This window comes from Cupressus sempervirens, chromosome 8 (genome assembly GCF_028749045.1).
Source record: "Cupressus sempervirens isolate cs-2001-9-10 chromosome 8, ASM2874904v1, whole genome shotgun sequence".
Taxonomy (NCBI): domain Eukaryota; kingdom Viridiplantae; phylum Streptophyta; class Pinopsida; order Cupressales; family Cupressaceae; genus Cupressus; species Cupressus sempervirens.
In genome coordinates this window covers 671,888,229-671,912,146 of record NC_143125.1, presented here as the reverse complement: position 1 = coordinate 671,912,146, position 23,918 = coordinate 671,888,229, and the positions used below count along the sequence as shown (strand labels likewise).

The 23,918-nt window shown below is 34.5% G+C and overlaps 1 protein-coding gene across 1 annotated transcript in view; it reads right to left on the bottom strand.

Moving 5' to 3' along the window:
- The window catches only part of LOC149544230 (methylsterol monooxygenase 2-2-like), a 38,038-nt gene that overhangs the window by 13,020 nt on the left and 1,100 nt on the right, over positions 1-23,918 (bottom strand). The window contains exon 2 of the mRNA XM_089798746.1: positions 22,141-22,278. Coding sequence (XP_089654872.1) covers positions 22,141-22,278 — 138 coding nt within the window. The remainder of the gene's footprint in view (positions 1-22,140; positions 22,279-23,918) is intronic.

The window sequence follows — 23,918 nt, the reverse complement described above, 5'->3', positions numbered from 1 at the left end:
CGACTATATCCATAGGGCAATAGAAGGCCAACCTAGAACATGGAAAGATGTAGAAAACACACAACTATCAGAGTAGGAGAAGATAACATTTAAACAATTCATCAGTCAAAGGAAGGCAAACTATAAAGAAAGGAAGGCCAAGTTAATTTGGGGAGCCTCGAATAATGGGATATACTCAGTAAAAAAGGGATACAAACTAATAATCAACTCTCAAAGGTGGGACAAAATTGACATCTGTCTACAACTATGCTAGGACAAAGCATACCTCCCTAAGACAAGCATATTTTTGTTAATGTTTATAGCGTCAATCAGATAAATTTTAACATACCTTTAAGAGGACATCTCAGATGTTAAATGAATTAACCTGATTAAAAGGATTCCTAATTCTATGTAGATATTAATATTCATGTATACTCATATATTAATATATAATTTCATATATCTTCTTTTGTCATGTCTTATATTATTATCTTACCCTATGTCCTTACCTTTACTATGTTCTTGAGCATCGTAGTATATTCCCCTACTCCTTGATTTTGGTCTTAAGCTTCTTAACCTTGGCGGCATTTGTTAGTGTTTTGACTTAGTCTTCATTTCTAAACCGAAATCCTTGTCTTTTTTATTTGTTTACTTAAACTTGCCAATTCAAATTCGGTCTTATATATATAGGGGGAGTTTAGGTGTATGGGAGAAACATAATGAGATATAAGATACACGAAAACTTTAAAGGAAGAAGGAGATTAGATATTGGGAAGATATAAGTACTAATTCATAAAACATATACCAAGCACAAAGTGAGTTCTTATAAGATAATTTATTATAGAGATCAAGTTTATAAATCTAATCAAACTTAACAATTTTTATGGGCATCAATACAAAAAATAATTCTAACAATGGATTGTTTCACCAAACTAGGCTTCGAAGGCCCCTCGAGATGTCCTCTTTGCAAGAAAGAATCAAAGACATTGGAACACTTACTATTCCAATGCTCTTATGCGAAGTCTTGTTGGCAATGGCTATACAAGAAGCTCAACTAGTCTTCAGCCCTCCCCAAAAACTTATGGGACCACCTCAATAGTTGGCCTAGAAATGGTAACTAAAATATATATAATAAGCTCTAGAAAATCTCCCCGTCTATTCTCATGTGGGAAATATAGAAGGAAAGAAATAGGAGAATATTCAAAGAAGAAATGATGCTAACCTCCCTTATCAACAAAATGGAAGCCTGCATCACAGAAGTAATAAACAACAATATTAGAAATATACTTAAAGAAGAAGGTGCATTCACAAATTGGGATGCAGAAATGAAGAAAAATTGGAATCACCTAATAAACCCTCCATTAGTCTACCCCAAGGAAAACAAATAGGCCAACCTGGCCCGTAGGGGCGAACAGCCTTAGAATAGTAGGGAAGGTGTTCATGGGAAAGCTCCCATCCAATAGATTGCAAATGGGAACCACCCCCAACAGAATGGGCAAAGCTAAATTTCGACAAAGCATCTAGAGGCAATCCTGGCAAGGCAAGAATTGGGTGCATTAAGCATTCAAATCTAGGAATCTGGTTGGCTAAACGAGCTAGACCTTCAACAGCAACTTCAAATAACATAGCAGAAATGGACGCACTACACATTCAAAAAACCTATGATAAAGTAGACTGGAGATTTTTTGCAAAACTCTAGAAGCATTTGGCTTTTCGCGCCAATGCATCAAACTAATTTTCAACTACATAGCCACCCCTAAAATTTCAATTTTAATCAATGGCACCCTAGAAGGATTTTTTAACATATCCTAAAGGAAAAGGCAAGGAGACCCAATATCACCTTTCCTCTTCATCATAATGGCAGAAGCTTTTGGTAGAGTAATCAAAAGGCCCAAATGGAAGGGAAAATAAAAGAAGTCAAAGCCACAAAAGGAATCCCTAATGTAACACATTAGCAATTTGCGAATGATACTATTCTTCCTGGAGAAAGCTACATGATTGAAGCCCGAAATTATAAACAAGTAATCAAAACATGCACGAAAGCATCTAGACAAATATTAAATACGAAAAAGTATGAGATTTAATTTTTAAACACTAAACTAGACATGGGAAGAAGAGTTTACAACTATCTGGGATATTAAAAAGGCTCATTCCCGTGCAAATATCTAGGAATTCATTTGGTAAAAAACATGAAAGAGACTAAATCATGGAATCCCTTAATTGAAAAGATAGATAGGAAAATAGAAGATTGGAAAGGGCTATGGCTAACAAAAGCAGGTCAGACAACCAAAATCAAATTTGTATTATCATCTATGCACACCTACCAAATGTCTTGTCTTCCGTTACCTAAAGAAACCAAGAAGAAACTAGACAGCAAACTAAGAAACTTCTTTTGGAGTGGAACAAATGATAAGAAAAAACTAGCCTTATCTAAATGGGACAACATATGCAAACCCAAAGCATTAGGAGGACTGGGTATCAAAAACTTAAAGCTGGCAAAATGAAGCTCTAGAAGTCAAGGTAGTATGGAGAATGTATCAAGAGTATGATAGCAAATGGGCAAAAATTTTATATCAGAAATGTCTAAACAAATTTAATCCTATATCATTACTCCGAACTAAGGACCCACCTAAAGGACCTTAATGCAAACATATAATCAACAGCAATTTAACATGGGATATAGGTAAAGGGGAGGAAGCCTTATTCTGGGATGACTCATGGGATGGGTTACCCCCACCTAATTGCTTCAACATTAAAAATACACTAACAAAGTAGTGGGGCAAATTTGTCAACGACTATACCCATAGGGCAATAGAAGGCCAACCCAAAACATGGAAAGATGTAGAAAACACACAACTATCAAAGCAGGAGAAGATAACATATAAATAATTCACCAATCAAAGACAGGTACAATATAAAGAAAGGAATGGCAGGGTAATTTGGGGAACCTCGTTGATTTGATTTAGGATCTATAAGATTATGACTTAATCCTAACAATCAAATATAATTTCCCAATCCATGTAGTAAATGCGTGGTTATATATCTTAAACCATTGAAATTATAGAGAAGAAGATTTAAGGATTGATACAAAGGAATTCTTAATCAATTACGTAAAATGAATTTAATGCTTTTACTAAAGAAAATTAGCGTAATTGAAAACGCAGAAAAGAACAACACATAATCAACTGACAGAAAAGAAAAAAATGAGAAAAGAGGCACAACACAATTTGATCTCGAAATTCGCCCTGTTAGGACTACGTCTCTAGGTCCAGCTCCAACTAGTGGACTGATCTAATTAACTCCAAAATCGATTACAACGTGTTACGGAATCAACCCCTTGTAGAACATTAGCATTATACTACTCCGATGTTCGGGACTGGAAATACCTCCTCCAGAATTTTCTCTCTCCTTCTCAGCAATAAGTCGTCCTTCTGATTCCTCTCAAACATGGAATAATCACAATAACTTTCATAATCTTCATGCCTTGAAAATGGACTCCTATCCCCCTTTTTATACATAAAATTAGCCTAAAATAGGCTAAAACAAAAAAATACATAAATAGGCCCTATAACGATTTACATCTCATCTAACCCCCTTTTTCCATTTTCTAGTTTTGTCCCTTAGCAAGTTTGAGGTTAAAAATAATAACAAATTAACAATAAACCTTATTTAAATAAGGTTGGGCGAATTTGTTAGGGGTATATAACAAGTCTTCCTCTAATATCAAATATACCATAAATAGCCCATTTGAGGGCCTTATTTTTAGGAGGGCAATGGTTGGGAGTTCAACTCCCATCATCTAATTCCTTTAATTCGAATTAAATAACCATTTTCATTTGAATTTGAATTTTTTCCCTCTCTTTAAGATTATATGATGTCATGCTAACATCATCAGAATCCACACTTTTACCTGAACTTCAAACTGTCATAACTTTCACATTCGATCTCTGTTTTTGAAAAAACGAACGCCATTGGAAAGCTTTTTACGAGCTCTTTCATTTGAAATCCATTATTGACAACTTTTGAGATGATTTTTTTTTACCCTTTTATGGCCTTTGGTCCCGGTTTGACCAAACTTTGACTGGTCGTAACTTTGTCATCTAAACTCCAATTTTGCCCATTCAAGTTGCGTTGGAGTCAAAATTGTGAGGACTTCAACATGGTATTGATTATTAGAGTTTTGGAGATACTTCAAATTTTAGTGAAAATATCCTCCGGATCACTCGAATAATGGGATATACTCAGTAACAAAGGGATACAAACTAATAATCAATTATCAAAGGTGGGACAAGATTGACATCTGCCTAAACCTATACTGGGACAATGCATGCCTCCCTAAGGCAAGCATATTCTTATGGGCAGCAATGCAAAAAAGAATTCTAATAGCAGATCGTTTCATCGAACTAGGCTTCAAAGGCCCCTTGAGATGTCCTCTCTGCAAGAAAGAATCGGAGACATCTAAACACTTACTATTCCAATGCTCTTACACCAAGTCTTGTTGCCAATGGCTATGCAAGAAGCTCAACTGGTCTTCGGCCCTCCCCAAAAACTTATGGGACCACCTCAGTAGTTGGCCTAGACATGGGAAGTAAAATATATACAATAAGCTCTAGAAAATCTCCCTATCCATTCTCATGTGGGAAATATGGAAGGAAAGAAATAGGAGAATATTCAAAGACAAAGAAATGATGTTAACCTCCCTTACCAACAAAATGGAAACTTGCACCACAGAAGTAATGAACAACAATCTAAGAAATATAGTTAAAGAAGAAGGTGCATTTGCAGACTGGGATGCAGAAATGAAGAAAAATTGGAATCACCTAATAAACCCTCCATTAATCTACCCCATGGCAAACAAATAGGCCAGAATAGATTGCAAATGGGAACCACCCCCAATAGGATGGGCAAAGTTAAACTTCATAGAGCATCCAAAGGCAATCCTGGCAGGGCAGGAATTAGGTGCATTATCCATTCAGATCTAGGAAATTGGTTGGCTAAATGAGCTAACCTTTAGGAGCAACTTCAACTAACATAGCAGAAATGGAAGCACTAATGGAATGACTAAACCTAAGTTTAGAATTAGGCATCAAAAAAGTAATCATTGAAGGAGATTCCCAGATAAATATTAAACACAATAAGGAAAAGAAGCACCCCAAATTGGAAAATAAATTCCAAGCTAGGATATGCATTAACAATCATAGACAAGTTTGAGGAAATTAGGACATAGCACATCTATCATGAGGGGAACAAGGTGGCAGACCATCTAGCAAATAAAGGAGCGGAAGATGAATACGTCAAAATCTACAATAATCTCTAAATCAAACACAAAAATCTGCATAAGGAACCATAGGTTTCAAAGTCCATCCAAGATTGAGAATATAACTTAGTAAACAAACCAAGGAATAGGAAGAGCAAAGAAAAGTTCACTCTCTATACATATGATAACATAGATGCTTTATACAATCACTCTTTAATCAAAGAATGTTTGAAATATACAAACCTTTAATATAGCACTAAGGTTAGGAAGTCCAAAGTAGCTAGCTACAAATAATTCCTTATTATGCCAACCGTTACCAATCCAAACTTGAGCACCTCGACCTATATCCTAAATCTTGAAAGTCCTTAATCATAGAGTATAACAATTAGACCATCATCAAATTGATCCCTTTCCAAAAACATTTTTGCTCAGTCATATCAAATGATTTTAAAGACCTTTAGACTTTACTTCTCTAATCAATCTCTCCTAACACTTAATCTTAATAGCTCAAGATCGACATCTTCATTTTAAGCTTATATTCAACATAGGATCAAATCATTACTAGTCAAGCCTACTCTCGGCCATCTAAACATTATCAAAATCAGATATCAGAAGAATTATCTTGAAGTTTCTAAACTATTCGCGAATCATCAAAAAGAACTTCCAAAAAGTTCATCCATGCCTTCAAAAGGCACTCATCGCTATTAGTTCTCTAACTGTATCTATCCTATAGCCTGTCCATGTCCCTCTGGTTAGGTTATCCTATCTCGGCCCCTCCTTCCCTTAGAATAATATAGAAACAGCCATAATCTTATTCCATGCTTACGAATATCGTACCACACCTTTAACTAGGCCAATAAAACCTAAAAGGTGGAACAGAATCCTTAGGGAGGTTCATGACATGTCTAGGCTAGCCTTAATCAATGCTCTAGGGGAGAAATTCTTCAATTACGACTTCACATGGAGGACTAATAGTTAAGTCATTGGCTCCTTCATAGCTTGTTTTGCTAAAGCTCAAACCAACCCTGAGGACAACATCATAAGCATTTGTGTCAAGCCCTGTGATGAAACATGGTTAGAGCGCCTTAACCAGGTTGTCCTTAGTATCAACGAAAATTTAGAAATTCCTTACCCTGAGGATTACATGACCAACCCACTTGGAAGCCTCACCCATGCCAGAATCCTCAAGAGAACCATTTTACGTCTCAGGGACCAAGCCCACTTCAATCTGGTTTGGCCCAAAATGAATGCCAATCTGTAATTCCTTCTAAGGTGGAATCATATAATTGAAGAACCAATGAGTGGCTCGTTGACTATCTTAGGGCCTTTGGCTATCATCCATCTCCCTCACTTGACTTCAACAAGCCGAAAGAGTTGGAATTTGTGCTTGCATAACTTCAACAAATCAAGCAAGAAAAAGAACGCATGGATGCATATGTTGGGATAAGCAGATTTCGACGAAGAGGAGGCAGAAGAATACATTCTAGTATATTCCAAAGATGCTACCAAAGATAATTGGTATGGGCCCTTTTGCAACAATTTTGTTGTATCTAGTCTTTCCATCTCTTTTGTGTCCTTAGTCAATTCTTAGATGCTTTCTTGGTCTTCTCAATTTGTTTCCTTGGTGCCTTGCATAGTCTTTCCTTTTGTATCTTCTTTCTCTATCTTGCATTTTCCTTTCTTAAGTCTTAGTCCTTTGTTAGTATCATATCGACTAATTGTCTTCGTTTGAGAAATTTGTTTCTTGATCATTGTCACTTTCTCAATTTTTGCCTCTGTAGATATATTATAACTCGATCATAGATACTTTGGCTTGTAAGAAACTTTGTAAATCCTACCATAACAATTCAAATATAAAGGAATTTATATCAAGTTCTGGCTTGATTCATGTTTGTTATCTCTTTCTAAATGATAAATAATAAGGCCAAACGATTCTGTATAGCACAATAAGATTTTAAAAAGAATCTCATTACTAATAGATCTAACTTAAAGCACATATAAATAACAAAGAATTCGCATGGTAATGTTTGAAAGAGGATTGACAAAGATAACCCACAATTCTGAAAGATTTATTTATAAATGGTTTTCAAGATGAAACGTAATGACCATAGACAGGACAATAAGGAATTCAAAAGAAGGAACCATTGGATTCAATTCATTTCCTCAATCAGATTTTGCTCTCCCGGAAATTACTCATCAATAAGGAAATGGAATATTACAGTTTCCAGTCATTCAAACGATAAATGTTCATTAGATCAACAATGATAGAATGATAAATTTGGTTATTTGTCTGTATCACAGCCCAACAAGTGCCCCTCCCCAACGTTTCTAAACAGATTTTACTGACCCTACCAATCTAACGATGTAAGGAAATTTCAATAGTGCATTTCAGCAAACCCCCAATCTCATTAACGATTGAATACAGACCAATCGTTCCAATTAAATTGGGCAGACATGTAGACACAAATGCATAAACCTCTGCATTTTAATTCAGGAAAATTAACAATTGCTGGATACTGATAACATAAGAAGGCTGTTAGCATTACACTCTCATTAATCAGTCCCCCTAAAAGCAACTAATGGACAGACTTACACTAAGGTTGAATTCTCAAAAAAATGGGAAGATAAAAATGTATGCTAAAAAGACCTACTTCATCCCATCTCCAATCAGATCCCCCTATCTCTAATCCTTAAAAATCATCTTCAAAACACTAAATTGCATGTTAAAGTCATATCTTAAACTAGGTAATTAAACATAAACCAAGCTCAATCTACATTCAAACCAATTTCTAAACAATGGAAACACTAATAAAAATATTATCCCTCAAAAACTAAAGGCTAAAAGATATATATTCTTAATTATAGACTGTTTAGAACTTGCTATCCCTAATTATAAGACTGGTAATTGTTAAATCTTCTTATTTTTAAGAATAAACAGTTATATTTGAGCTTGGAGTGTCTGATAAAATGCAGATTCTATGGAGGATTTATGTAACCAACGGCTAAGATACCCATATTGTGTCACTCAAACTGAAAGAGGCTACAGCATATTCGGAGACACATGAAGACAAAATTATTTCTCGATAGTCCAAAAGAAAGAAGATGCAAAGGAGGGAATGCCTTCCTAGGTCCCTAAGGGGGACAAGGACAGTTGTACGCAGACGGATCAAACTAAAAAGATTATACAATGAAAGGAAACTGCAAATGTAAATAAGAGTTGTCTTAAACTTGTAAAATTGGGGAATGACCCTTTTCATTTTGTATAGGACAACTGTCCCGGGCTAAACTGGAGGTTTTCTTCTCCATTCTTTCCTATCAGTGCTCATTTAAACGGAGACAATGTAACAAGTTTTATTATTCATAAAATTTATATAGCTTCGACCATTTACCGATCAAAAAAAAAGATTGTTTGGTCATAGCAATATTCTAATTTTGATTATATTATCATCTCATGAACTTGCATTTTTAATTTGTTTTGTTTTGCAAGGTGAAATGTTGGAAGGGGCTGCAATACCAAAGGAAGCATGGATAGTTCACACATCAGCAAGTTGCAATTCATTCATCAGAGGACAAGTAAGATGGATTTGAAGTAGAAAATCACGATGAAGATGAAAACTCAAGAACAGATCGGAATGAATTTTAACGAACAAGTTGCACATGGAAAATGAGCGAGCCTACAATATAGAAGAAATTATCACAAACTTGACTTTTCTTCAGAAATCCAAGTCCAATTCAACGGATCAAACTTCATGAGGCACATCCTCACTTTTAAGGATCGAGGCTAAGAAATCAAGAATTCAAATACAAGAAAGTTCGAGCCATATCAATGAGAAGACTTCCAAGATGGAGAAAACTTATGAGGATGAATCTATTTGGAAATATGAGCCACCACAATCAATCAAAGGCTTGAAATTTTGCGCATCAAGAAATATCTATTATTATAATGAATTGATAAAATTTACAAGACAAGTATGTTGAGGTGGCACCCACTTGTCTTCAACCAATCAGGAGGATCTCAATTCCACATGTCTAGGTTCATTCAATCAACTTGTCCAAAGTGTACATGCGGGATACATTTAATGTCTTGACCTAACTTATTTGCTCATTGGACCACAAATTGGTGCCTAATTGTAATTGGATGTCATTTAATGCTTGTAGCTAGTAGTTGAATTATGCTCATTAAAAAATATATTGGCCATTGATCTTGAATTGATCCTAGCCTTTCATAGTACTTGAGGCAACCATAAAAAGGCAAAGCCTTCTCATTTGTAGTTCATTACAATCAATTAGATTAGTTAGAGTAAACTAGGAGAGACTTGGACAAATTGTCTCTATAGTGCTGTCAAAGTAATTTCAAATTCATTGCTGGTATCAAGGCAGATTGCTTGTATTATTTTTGAGTATTGCATTGTTTCTAAATTTTTTCACTTAGAATTGAAATTTTATTTATGCCGAATAGAATTAACTAATAGAGTGGATGAATCAAAGGTATTGTTGTTGGTGAATTATAGTGAAACTTGTTTCATACCTTTTGGTATTTGTTGATTTGCAAGTAATAGTGTAAGGATGATTTGAACTAATTGCAAACCACTTACTTCAATTGGCTCAATTGGATTGCACCATCATTGGGCATTTGAATGAGTGTTGAAAATATAAAAAATCATCCATGTTCCCTTAGAAGCAAGCAGCCTCCTACGCATAGTTGATTAGGTGAATCAAGGACTAGTTGAAGTCATCCCTCACCATCAAGTTTATCTTACACTGGTAGATATAGCTTAGTTCCCTAAAATCTTTATTCTATTTGCCATTTAATTGATTAGAAGTAATTGAAAATCCATCATTGTCAAATCATTTGCATTAGAAAGTTGGTAGTTTTCCCACTGAGTGAATAGTACAAGTCCCTTTGTGATGACCAATATATCACATCATTCCAACTAAGTTAAGTCCACAATTAGAAGGATCTACACTTCCTTCTAATTGAATTGGAGTGGCCACAAGACTTTAATCTTCGTAGATATACATTCAACAAACTAGAGCTACATTAACTATAACCTATGTTCCCTGTGTCCCCAGCCAAAGGACGGTTGGCCATCCCCAGTACGGAAAGGGGACACCTAAATGTCCCCCGACCGTACCGAGCTGGCCGTCCCCAAATGTTTTTTTGTTTTTTTGTTTTTTTAATTATTTTCTTTTATGCAAAAAAATTAAAAAGTGAACATCAAAAAATAATTTTAAGGCTCCTAACTAGGTCGCCCAAGTGGGCCCCACCCTTCCAAGTGCCCTAAAAGGTTTAAAGACACCACATTTTAGTTGTTTTGTCATTTGTTTGGTTTTCATTTTGTGTTGCAGCTGGCTAGAGTTTTCATTTTGCAAGAAGAGGCAGAATAGGAGCAGCAGTCTGCTTCATTTTTCTATTTTTTGTTTTTTATGTTGAGCGTGAACATGATTATGATACATTAATACTTATTACTTTATGACAGCCCTCTAGCCTTTGGCCGAAAAGCTTTCGGTATATTTTGATTTTGATTTTCAGATTTATCATGTTTATCATTATGATATTGTTTGTTGATATTAATATGCATTTTGACAATTGAGTACTAAAATCGGATATTATTTCCTAGATGGCATTCAAATGTTGTATGTTATGGTTCTATAATGTTTAAATGACATGCTTTGTGCTTAGTTTCATATGAATGACATGTATATTTGCAAATTTCAATGTATATTTTAAAATTCCCTTATTGTCGTCCCCCGTATCCCTAAAATTGCCAAAAAAAATTCCATCCTAGAAACCCATCCTGTTGTCCCCCACCGTCCTTGTACCAAAAACTCGAGGGAACATAGACTATAACTATTAGCCCTATTAGATGGTGAGCATAATATGGAAATGATGTACTAGAGTTGAGGATGCTTGTCTTTCAAATTTTTCACAAGTTTTTTTTCTTTGTTGGACAAAGTAATTGGTTTGTACATAGTTACATCCATTTTATTGTTGATGTGAATAGGGTTTTGGACATAAAGTGGTCTTGTACCTAGAGTTTTCCCCAGTTCCTAGAAGGTGATTTATTCCCATGACTTATGTAGGTCCTAGGTGTTCTTCTAGATAATATAGTAGTTGTCTAATGATTGCATCTTAAGTTTTAACTCAAGACATCTTCTTTTGGTTGCCTACTAGCACATGCACTCATCTCTGAGTTGGAACATACCATGGCTTACACACACATCTCATAGCAATGGAAGGCAGCTGACGGTCCCCCTAGTTATATAGCTAGTTCCAGATGCAAATGCATATCCATGCCTTACGATTGCCCACTATTTTAAGGATGACCGGAGCATCTCTAAGTAGGATAGGAGACTCTATGATCTAGATGAGTTGCTCTTGTTCTGTTAGTTGGTGATTTAATAAGTTGAAAAGTTCAGCCAACCATAGAATAGGACGGGGCCGATCTGTGGTTAGACATTCTGCCCTAGAATTTTATGGTCTCAAGTGAATCATTAATAGCTGTTGCTTCTCTAGCTGCAGGATGATCACTTGCTACTCGGTCAATGGGTTAGCAAAGGTCACTACCCAGGTCAACTTTTAATTGTCTCATTGCATTGGATTACGACTAATGTCACAATCTTGTTTGATTCCTCTCACCTTGTCTTTATAAGTAAAGCCTCTCATGTACAAATTTTGTGTCCATTCTTATATTTTCAACCATTACTTTATCTTGCATTTGTTGAAGCAAGCTATTCTTGCAATTCTCTATTGTTGAAGTTATTTTGGCATCGTTATGTTCTTGTGGGTATTGAGTCACCAATCGATTCCAAAATGGTATCAATGCTCCAGATCTAAATGTTCCTTCCAAAATATGTGAAATATGACTTGGCTTGACGAATGCTAGTACAGTTGAATTTAGGGCATCAAAGAAAGTCAAGTTTGTCAAATTTTGTTTCGTTTGCCAAATCTAGAAGAGTTTGAATAAGTGTAGAGGTTGCTAATATTCAGTGTACTTTTGGTCAAAATTGACCTTGCCATATGTTCAAAAGGCTGATCAAACTAATTTGACTGTAAATTCATCCATTTTTTATGTAATTGATTTTTAGGCAGAAATATTTTTCCCAGGTAAGCCACACAGCCCCCCAACCACAATCCATAAAACTTTATTATTGCACAAAATAAAATATTGAGGTTTATATAATCCTCAATTATTTATTTTTGTATGATCAAAAAAATGAATAATAATTATTAAAAATCAAAGGGTGTTATTTTTTTTATCCAGGAAAAAAAATACATGTTTTGGTTTGCACAGTCTGCAGTTTGTAGATCCCTGCACAGACAGGCTTAACTCTTTCTCAGCACATATTACAGATCGACCTGAATGTTTTTGTCAGTGAATGTTGTAGTTTTGGCAGGCACTTTATTATATTGCTTGGGTTGTAAACATTGTTTTGGCATACTTAATACTCCTATGGACACACTTTGTTTAGGCGTTGGTCAGTTTTTTTATTTTACATTTGCTAGGCAGATTATTTTTGGTAGGTTTCCTCAGAGCATTTGTTGGTGGCACTTAAGTGCTTCTGTTGCCAGCATGCTTGGCACTATCACCATGTGTTTAGGTGCAAAGTGCCTCTTTTAGAACTACAAATGCTTGGTCCACTCCTTGGGCAATGCTATTTATTTTGCTCCTCCACAAAGTATGGTCATATGGAGGGACCAGTTGCTCTTTTTGTATCCTTATGTGCCAAAGGCGTAGAGCGGGGTGTTCAATTTGGCATAACTTTCTCATTGGGAGGTGACGTTTTCCAAACGAGCTATTGACAAAAAGATGGCTTTGTGAATTTTCCAAGTGTCCAAGTGAGTTCCAAAAAATTACCGTTTTGAACACCTTTATTGGTGTCGGAAGTCAACTCTTCATTTTTGGCTTCCAAGCTCATAACTTCTTCCCAAAATCTCCAATTTTCACAAACCTTGCTATGTTGGAAAGGTATTGAGGAGCTCTTTCAAGCACTCTATGCACTTGTCCAATTTTTTGCCAAATGTATGTTTGACTCAATTTTGTTATATTTGCATACTAGTGGATTACTTGCACATTTTGACAATTAAGGAGCTGTTGACTTGATCTATTTTAACATTTGAATAGTATATCATTGCTGTAATAATGGTTTATTCAACTCGTCCTTATGTAAAACTTTGACTAAGGACAACTATGAGTCTTGGTGAAAAGGCATTGTAACACATTGTAAGTGGCTTAATCATTATGGACTCATTCTTGAGCCAAAAACACACCAAAAAAAAAAATTGTTTGGTATAATGAGCACTATCACATCATTTCTCAATATTCAAGCAGGCTCTTGTTGCAACTCTCTCTTGTAGAAGGAATCTTTCTTCATTGATGCTTGAAGTCTGCAGCTTCATTATGGGTTCATTAGCATTTCAACAGTCTCCAATGATACCCAATATATATGATGATGGTGCAGACATTACCACTATCTTTGCAACAGTTGACAAGTGTCTTCCATTAACAGTGATGCATTAGATACTTAAAAATTGAGGGAATTTACAAATACAATACCCATGGAATCCAAGGTGTGATTAAGAAACTTCCAGCTATTAAATAATCCAAAATATGAATAAATTTGGACACATAACTGTTTTGAACTATAAACACAATCAATGACCAATTATTTGGATACAATGAAATAATCTTTTGATCTGAATAATCGTCATGGCAACAGTTGACAAGTGTCTTCTATAAAGAGTGACGCATTAGATACTACAAATACAATGCCCATGAAATCCATGGTGTGATTATGAAACTTCCAGCTCTTAAATAATAAAAAATATGAATACATTTGGAAACAACTGTTTTAAATTATAAACACAGTCAGTGACCAATTATTTGGATACAAGGACTTAATCTTTTGATCTGAACAATTCTCATGGCACTAAGCAATAAAGAACAGTTAATGCTCTAGTAACTGCAATTATGTTGAGGCCTGTGGTTTCCATTTCGGGAAAGTTTCCATCTTTAGCAAGTTTCCATTTCAGGAAAGTTTCCATTTTTAGCAGGTTTCCATTTCGGAAAGGTTTCCGTTTTTAGCAGGTTCCTATTTTGGGAAAGTTTCCATTTTTAGCAGGTTTCCATTTTTGGAAAATTTATATTTTTATCAGGTTTCGCTTCGGGAAAATTTCCATTGTAGCAGGTTTCTATTTCAAGAAAATTTCCATTTTTAGCAGGTTTCCTTTTCGGGAAAGTTTTTCCAAAGTTTAATGATTTAAAATTATTTTGGTAATAACTGATAATTATTATAACAGCGGCCCATGAAATCCCTTGGAAACTACCAAATTTGTAAATTGCATGATAAATGGTTTAAATTGATAATTGTAAAAGGGTCAATAACCTGAGAAGGATTAAAGCATGATGTAATTGTTGGGGTATGCCCCTAAGAAACATGTAAAATAAAGGACATTGTCCCGGGCAAGACTGGAGGTTTTCTTCCCCGTTCTTTCCTACCAGTGCCCGTTTGAACGGTGGATATGTAAAAAAACTTATATTAATAAATAAAATTAAGGCTTTTGCCGTTTATTGATCAAAAAAAAATAAAAATTGATAATTATTATTAATAATAATTTTAATAACTATTATTAAAATGTTAAATTTAATTATTTGAAAATTTGATATATTACTTCATTATTTAAATATAATTTTAAAATAAATTGATAACCAAAAAAAAATTTAATTGGGACAATTAATGTTTTCTTTTATAAGCTTAGATGTGTTTATATGGTTTAGATATATGAAAATGATTTGTAATACTAGGGAAATTTTATTATTCAAAAACCTTGGTAATTATAATACTTATGAGAAGATGAAAACGTGAACCCTACTTGTATCGAAAACTCTATAAATTGTAATACTTGGAAACGAAAACTGAAACCCTGTTTGTATACTGAACTCTTATGTTTGAAGAAAACCTAACAAAGTATGAAAACAAATGTTTAAAAGACTCTGATGACCAGGTAGGATCTTGTGAGTTTTGCACACTAGTTTCTTCTGTGAAATTATTTTGTCTTCTTCATGATTGATGGATCTGTTTCAGAATTCAATTGTGTTGAAACCCTTGTTTGAGAATTTGATTTCCATTATTGAATTGTCTATGATTTAATCTGAAACCCTTGTTGTGAATCTATTGGTTTCATTTTTAAAACGTCTGCAAACAAATGAATATTGAAACCCTTGTATGCGAACTATCGCCCTTCAATTGGGAAAAATTTGTATATAAATTTAGAATTAGAAACCCACGTTTTGTAAAATTTTAGCATGTTTCCATTTTGGAAAGTTTTCATTTTTAGCATGTTTCCATTTTTGGAAAGTTTTCATTTTTAGCAGATTTCCATTTCAGGAAAGTTACCATTTTTTAACAAGTTTCCATTTTTAGCAAGTTTCCATTCGGGATAGTTTCCAATTTTAGCAAGTTTCTATTTCGGGAAAGTTTCCATCTTTAGCAAATTTCCATTTTTGAAAAGTTGCATTTTTAGCAAGTTTCCATTTTGGGAAAGTTTCTTTTTTTAGAAAATTTCCATTTCGGGAAAGCTTTTGTTTTTAGCAGGTTTTCATTTAGGGAAAGTTTCCATTTTTAGCAAGTTTCCATTTTTGGAAAGCTTGCAATTTTAGCAAGGTTTTTGTTTCAGAAAAATTTCCATTTGTAGCAGGTCTCTGTTTCGAGAAAGTTTCCATTTTTAGCAGATTTCCTTTTTGGGAAAGTTTTTCCAAAGTTTAATAATTTTAAAATTATTTTGGTAACAATTGATAATTATTATTATTAATAATTTTAATAAGTATTGTTAAAATGTTAAATTTAATTATTTGAAATTTTGATTTATTACTTTATTATTTAAATATAATTTTAAAGTAAATTGAAAACCAAAAAAAAGAAATTAATTGGGAGATTTAATGTTTTCTTTTATAAGCTTAGATGTGTTTATATGGTTTAGATATATGAAAATGATTTGTAATACTGGGAAAATTTTATTATTCGAAAACTTTGGTAATTATAATACTTTGAGAAAACAAAAACGTGAACCCTGATTGTAGTCGAAAAATCTATAAACTGTGATACTTGGAAATGAGAACTGAAATCCCGTTTGTATATTAAACTCTTATGTTTGAAGAAAAAATAACGAACTATGAAAGCAAATGTTTAAAAGACTGATGAGATGTGTGTGGTTTTACATTTGGGGTTTAATGTTTAAAACAACTTTTTATGATTTGTTGAGTGTTGAGACTCGTGTGGACTCGAGAACTTTAGCGAATCTATAATACTTGAAAACAAAAATGAAAACTTAAAACGATAGTGAAAATTGAACTTTTTGTGTTCTCAAAACCTAATGAATTATGAAGTTACTTTTGTATGTACTTTATGTGACGTGTGGTTACTGCTGGGGTTTCAAGTTTTGACTTAGTTCTTTAACCAAATCAGGATGTTTACCAAGGGCTTGGGGGTTTTGTTCTGTGATGATATTATGGCTTATTTTGGTTACGATCTTTTACACCCAACCATGTTGATGTGTCATGTGTGTTCTATGATGACTTTGATCAGATGTTTTGTTGTGCTTTCCAATTTCTTGTGTAGAACTAAGATGAATGGTATGACTTTTCTAATATAACCTTTGAGTCTTAAATTAGTTATCTTTGGATTGCTTTCTAGTTTCTTGTATAGGACTGAGGTGATTATGTGATTTGTTTTTGGTGATGTCATGTTATGTCATGGTTTGGCATATGTGTACTTGATTTTAGATCAATCCTGTTAGGATGATTGTATTGGTGAAATCTGTGATTTTGATTACTGATATTTCAGTACTTTCTAGTTGCTTGTTTAAAAACTGATGTGTGGTTTATGGTCGTATGAGACCTTTTGCTTTTGCTGAGCTAAGAGTAGGTTATCTGTATGTCATGTTGGGAAGTGGCTTGCAATGAAGGTCGGAGCCCTAAGTGGTTGCCTGGGTAACCCATTGTAGATTGTTTTAATAAATGATAACATTTCATTAAATGGGTTTGAAATGAATTAATAAGATATCGGTGCCACATGAAGTCACTAGGGGGCCAGAGTCTTAAGAGACTGCCAGGGTAACCTTAGAGATAACTCGTTAGTATGCCTTGTCTATACGAAAGGATACCGATGCCACATAGAGACACTAGGGAGCCAGAGTTCAACGAGGTTGCCAAGGAAACCTTAGAGTTGGCTCATGCGATGACACTTGCCCACTTGCATAGTAGATTTCCTACGTGTCTTTGTTGCCTCTAGAATTAGTTGATACTTGTGTCTTAGTACCCTTTGAGATAGTTTGCTTTCAAATGTTTCCTTGACCTAGATGTTGGTTTTGACTTGTGGTCTAATATCTGTATGAGACTTGAGTTTATCTCCTCAGCATAGTGGGAGTGGGCCACTTAGGTTCCATGAGGTGGAGTGCTAGTGCATTTTCTTATACCATTGAGATCCGACCGGTGGATGTCGTTGCTAGATGTGCTTGTGCAAATGTTCTTTTCTATCTGATCTTATATTTATGTTGGATGGTTTTATTTTGTTGTACTATACTTGATTAGCAAAGATCTTATGAGATGTTGTATATTCTTTTAGCCTTTCATACCTTATGACTTGTACAGTGGATGATTGTGCATTCTAATTATTGCCAAGTGGCATCCTGTAATTGTTTATTATTTGAATGCATTCATACTTGTAGTTATTCCATGATCTGGAATTGTTATGTGTTAGATTTAATATTAATAAAACTTAAATGTGATTTCATGTCACGGAACCCTTAGGAGATGTAATCTGTTTATGATGGTTGTTAAGTATGTGAGTTATTGCTTCCGCTAATTTAGCTCTTGTTATTATTGCTTCCGTTGTATTATCTGTTGTTATTGATGTTATTATCTTTCAAAAAAAAAGTTTGGCAAACTTAGTGAAACTTTAGGTTAATTTCTTTTGGGTTCCCTAGCGAAACGTTACACATTTAGACACAACTGTTTTAAATTATAAACACAATCAGTGACCAATTATTCGGATACAAGGAAATAATCTTTTGAACTGAACAATTGTCATGGCACTAATAAAGACCAGTTAATGATCTAGTAACCACAATTATGTTGAGGCCTCTGGTTACGATTTACCAAATATGTATCTAGAAAAGTTTCATCAACATGGCATGAGATGCGATAAGATGAATCTAGTAGCACTTAAGGAAAGCAAACCATGTTGGATGAACATAGATTTGCTTGGTCTTATTTCATCATTGTGCAACATTATTTCTTATTATCATTTTTCTTTGGAGAGATGTGTGATTGAATTGGTTCTACGAATTTTAGGGGATTGCTTTAATCGGTGACATATTTTCAATGAATTTGCATTTCCCTGATCTTCAACATCCATGGTCACAAAACTTTATATTCCCCTCTTAACAAGATAATGATATGATTTGGTATGTCATAGACTAGGATAGATATTTTAAATGCATCTATCTAAAGTGTGCCAAGAGATATCAATTCCAAACAATTTTCTTTACTCAAAAATTTATTTAATATTATTCAGCTACACGGACAGACACATAAATTTTAACTTCTATTCAACAAATATTTGATTTGATTAGATTGTTTACTTTTTTTTTATCTGATGAGCTATTTTTGCTAATTCGTTTGTTCACTTTTTCTTACTTTTGTATTTAACTTTAATTTTTACTTTGAAAATTCCCCCATTTATCATTTCAGTGATACTTTTATTTTGTTCTTACTTTGAATACTGTAGTAAGTATTATACAGTTAAAAGTTGTTTTCTAATAGGTCCAGTTGTAGGCCAAAAATCTTGATATCTTTCAATTTAAAAAGAAATTATTCCACTTTAAACACTTTTTCAGCTATTCTCTCACAGTCACGTCATCAGATGCTTCTCCTCTTGCTGCCACTGTTTTGGCAAAAATTCAATTCAGCATAACAAAAACAAATAGTGCAATATAAAGAAATGGAAAAAAATCAGTCTGGCCAAAGAAAAGTACAAAATTAATGCCCAACAAACACCAATGTTGGAAAATGAAATGCCTAAGATGCATTAAATGTGCATCTGCTCCAGCATATTATGGAAGTTGTGGCAGCAAGGCATGCATTTCAAAGTGAATGTATAGCAGGTTTTCTGTGTCCATGGCAGAGAGATTAAGGTTTATACCCAAAGAAATTGCATTTCTATTGTACTCCCTTGGAGCCATGTCCTTTCTGAGATCTCATAGGGCTAACTATTCCAAGTTGTTGACAGTCCAGACTCCAAACTCCTAATGAAGAAACATGACACCATATTTTCCTCCACATCTAAATTGTAAACATTGTTTGCAATATGTCTTATGGAACCCCCAAGAGGAGTTCCTGACTTCCTACAAATATTGTTGAGTCAGGTTCTATCCAAGCCATTCTCTCAAATACAGCTTTGCCCTTTGTAGTGACTGATGCGTATAATAGATCTTTTTCTATTGTCGGCTTTGACAATCACCAATGGCCCCAGATTTTCTTGCCTCTATCAATAGTTCATACTTTCAAAATTCAGCAATTACTTATAAACCATGACTGTTCAATGCATTATTTACCATAATCCCAGCAGGTGACTTTATAACTAGTACTCTCTCAGTTTTCTGCCATAAACTAACTAGCTAGCAGATGCTTTTTCAAAATGTGTTTATTTTTTATCTATGTTCCACAAGGATGCGTCCCCTAGGTTTTTTTTGCCTTGTACCTGCACTGAGTACAAAACGGGGATGTGGGTACCGTTTTTGGATGTCTCGTATGCCATTCTGAATTATTATTATTATTCATCTAAATATGCAGAGGTTGTTATTTTTGTTGGTATTATATGTTGGCCACCTTAGTGTCATAGCTCATTGGAACCAAGTTCAAAAGTTTTAAATCTTGAGCACAAGAAACAATGACCCCGCGTGTCAAAATATCATGATACGGTTGAAAAGGTCATTTTTGGGAGGCAAAGAAAATCAATGAATATGTGCCTCACTATAAAGCAAAAAGGCTTTTAAGTGAAAGGTGTATAAGGGAAGCTAAGTTGTGCAATGGAGATTATAAATATGGCTCCCATTATGAGAAATGATCATCAGTTTTTCTATTTTGCTTTTGTTGTCTTGTAAGTATTTCTGAGGTTCTGATTTTAATGCCCTTGCTGAGGTATAAGGGTTTGAGTCTGAGAATTGCCTTTGCAATCATTTTGCAAATTGCTGCTGTGGTATAGCAATTTTGCTAATACTTCTCTATTGTTTTTCACTGTATCAGAGAACGTAATCTATGCTGAAGAATTGATAGCATTTGGAAAAATCCTTGAGCTTCTGTAGTTGATTTGATACCTGCGATTTCTTCTGGAAATTCATAGTGCATTGTGAAAGGGGCTATCATTGCCATTCAAGGCAGAAATCTATTTCATACAGGGCTGTTTATGACTGACTAAGGGCTGCAGGTGATTTCCTGGGCCTGTGTTACTTCTTTAGAGCCTGTGCTGAGGGAATTGAAGCTCATGCTGAAACACCTGGACATGCGGAACCACTGCAGCAGGAAGCATCTGATGTAGGCAGCCTATGTGATGTTGGAGCTGATAATTACAGCCTCTGTTTCCTTTGCCAAGCTCACGTGGATATTGAGAAAACAGCCAGAGTTGCAATTACAAGGAAAGGTTGGAGGGAATCATCTCAAACAGGTTCCTCTTTCATATTTGTAATCCTTTCTTAATCTGCATAATAAGATTGCTCAATTCATCATTTGTAAAGATTTCCAAGTGGTTGTAATTATTTGTTGAAGTCCATATAGAGAACATTGCATGCCAAATGTTTGTCAAAATGTCCTTGGCTGTACATGGTCATTTGATTTACTTAGAATGCACGAGAAGTGTTTGCCGATATGTCAATTCATTGTGAAACACATTTCAGTCACTCTTATGCATGAGAAAGTTGTAAACAAAGTAGCGTATTACCTTACCAATCAATTTCGCATCATTAGAACTATTCCAAACACCATTTGTAGCATATGAATTCAACCAATACAATCTGAAAACAGAGAACAGCAGGTAAAGTCTTTGCATGCAAAGTGTTTGACAAAATGTCAAACAACTGGTTAATGGAGTGAATTGACATTTGTTTAAGCAATAATCAATAGGGGTTATTACAGTCTTGTCATAGTTAAAGAGTGGACTGGAAAGAAGAAGCATTGAAACTGACTCAAAAATCACCTCATAACTGTTTTGCCATTAGAGAACTATCTTCTCTAGCAATCGGGTTGAAAAGGAATCAGTCATTTATGAGCATCTTCCAGCAAATGTAAGCCATTTAAAAATGTAAGAGTGACATTAAAACGTAGATATATTGAAATATTGTTAACAAATGGCCCTTATTAAAGTTTATCTTAGATAATAAAATTCAAGTGGAAATATAGTAGAGGATATTTTGTGTTGTGTATGTGAGAGGGGGAGGGACCATTACAGGCATTTAGAAGATTTATAAAGGTGCAAAAAATGATTTTACATTTATTTCCAGATAAAGTAACTAAATCTAATGTGGAATTCACTTTTTTATGAAAATAATACAAACTAGCATAACTTCTAGTAATCTTCATCTACCAAATATTCTATTCTTGGAAGGAAATGCTTCAACAACAGGGATCAAATTTCATCTCAAAAACACTACCGAAAGTCCAGGCTGTCCATTAGCAAGATGGTCATGCAATATCTGAGTTCAAGAATGTTGACATGATGTTTAACATTAGTTACAAACATTAAAACATAAATGCTGATTGAGAGGAATATATTCTATAAATAATCAAGCAATACATTCTAAAATCAAATAGTGAACTGATGGATACGATCTGGAGTAATGGGAAAAAAACCTGGATTTTGTACTGATTCAAGAGGCCTAGTCTCTCAAGTGCTATATAAGGAAGCCCGGACAGGAAGAATATGCTTTCATGGAGAAGAAAGCTGCCTATGGAGGCCAGTTGGAAGTCAGTAAAATTTGTGATCAGATACTGCACCAGTAGAGAAATAAATTGGTCAGGAAATTTGAAAATGAATTTTAAGAAGAAATTTGTGCATTTGTTTCATGTTGACACCAGTTAAGGTGAATGGTATTCCAAAGAACAGACAAAATGGTTCGCAACATTCCTTAAGCAAAAGAAATCCATGTCACGGTACCTTACAATTGTTTTTAATATTCAAATTCCCAAAAACACACATCAAATCTCATCAATGTTTATTAAAGTTAGGTTTCTCTATTTTACAGTGCTCTAAAAAGTACACCATTGTCAAATGTTTCATAATTCACCCTAACAGTCTTAAATGTGAATTATTGGACTAATAATATATCTGATTAAGGCAATGAAACAAACAAGGAAAAGTGAAGCAAAACTCATTGCAGTCATCATAAAATCATGTGTTTAGGTAAAAAAATCGATTTACCCGTGACAGTGGAATCTGCCTTGTCTCAACTGTAAAAGCAATGTAGTTTGCAAGAAACAGCAAAACCACCAAGATGTTCAAACCATATGTATGCCAAGTGAACCTTATATTAGCTACATTTGGATTGTTACTTTTAATCCCCAATCTCCTGGTTTTGGCTACCTGAAGATTGGGGATTCAAAGCAACAATCTGAATGGTCTGGAAAAGCATGAGCAACTGCACAACTTAGCCTTGTCAGGATGAATGTGAGAAATATAGTTTCAGTGGCCCTATGTTGAGTTATGAAGAGTTATGATCCAGAAAGGCCAAAAACACATAAGAATCTATGCAACCTGGCACTGTCTTTATGGAGAAGGAAACTAAAATACAACTGGCCCTACAGATAAATGAATGTTTGGCGATTTGAAGACGTTCAGCAGATCTACCATCAATTGGGACTCAAGATAAATATCTTGAAGATGCTCAATTTCTTTTATAGGAAACTGGATGGCAAGAGCTGCTTTCTACATCAAATACTCACAAGAGATTTTATTTTCATTGTGCCTGAAACAAGACTTAAGGGCCATCTTCAGATTAATTTGCAAAAGAGGCATTTCACAATTGAATAATGGCTTCACTAATTTCCCCTCGTTACCAAAGCATAGTGGGAGATTCTAATTATATTTCCAGGAAACCTCAATGCTAGCTTCTGCTGAATTTCTTCAATGTGAGATTGTAGAGTAAGAACAGTTCTGAACTTATATGCAGTCACCAGAAAACATGAGAACACAGTTACTAGTAGGGGTACAGGAACACCATTCAAACTACGTTATGGAAACAAATTAATAAGGACAGCGCGGTTATAAAAAGAAATAATATAGTCAACAGAAGATATGAGTAACAGATAAGGGACAAAGTCCTTGTCCCAATATATGAGCTCTCTAATGACTATGCTTCTAAGCCAATGCCCAAGTTATTAAATGCTGCTGTAGAATCTTCCTTCATACACAACCCTATGTGGACGGCACACAATCCCTATAGTACTTTATCTACCAGAGACTAGATAACATAGCACATATCCAACACCTGCTCTTATAAGACAAAAAGGAATAATTTCAAGCACCTTGCGCTTTAAAAAATACTAGAATACATCAACATTCAGATCATCAAAAGGCACATAAGCGGTAGTTTTGATAAAATAGAATCTAGTAGCTCCAAATCAGAAAAGTG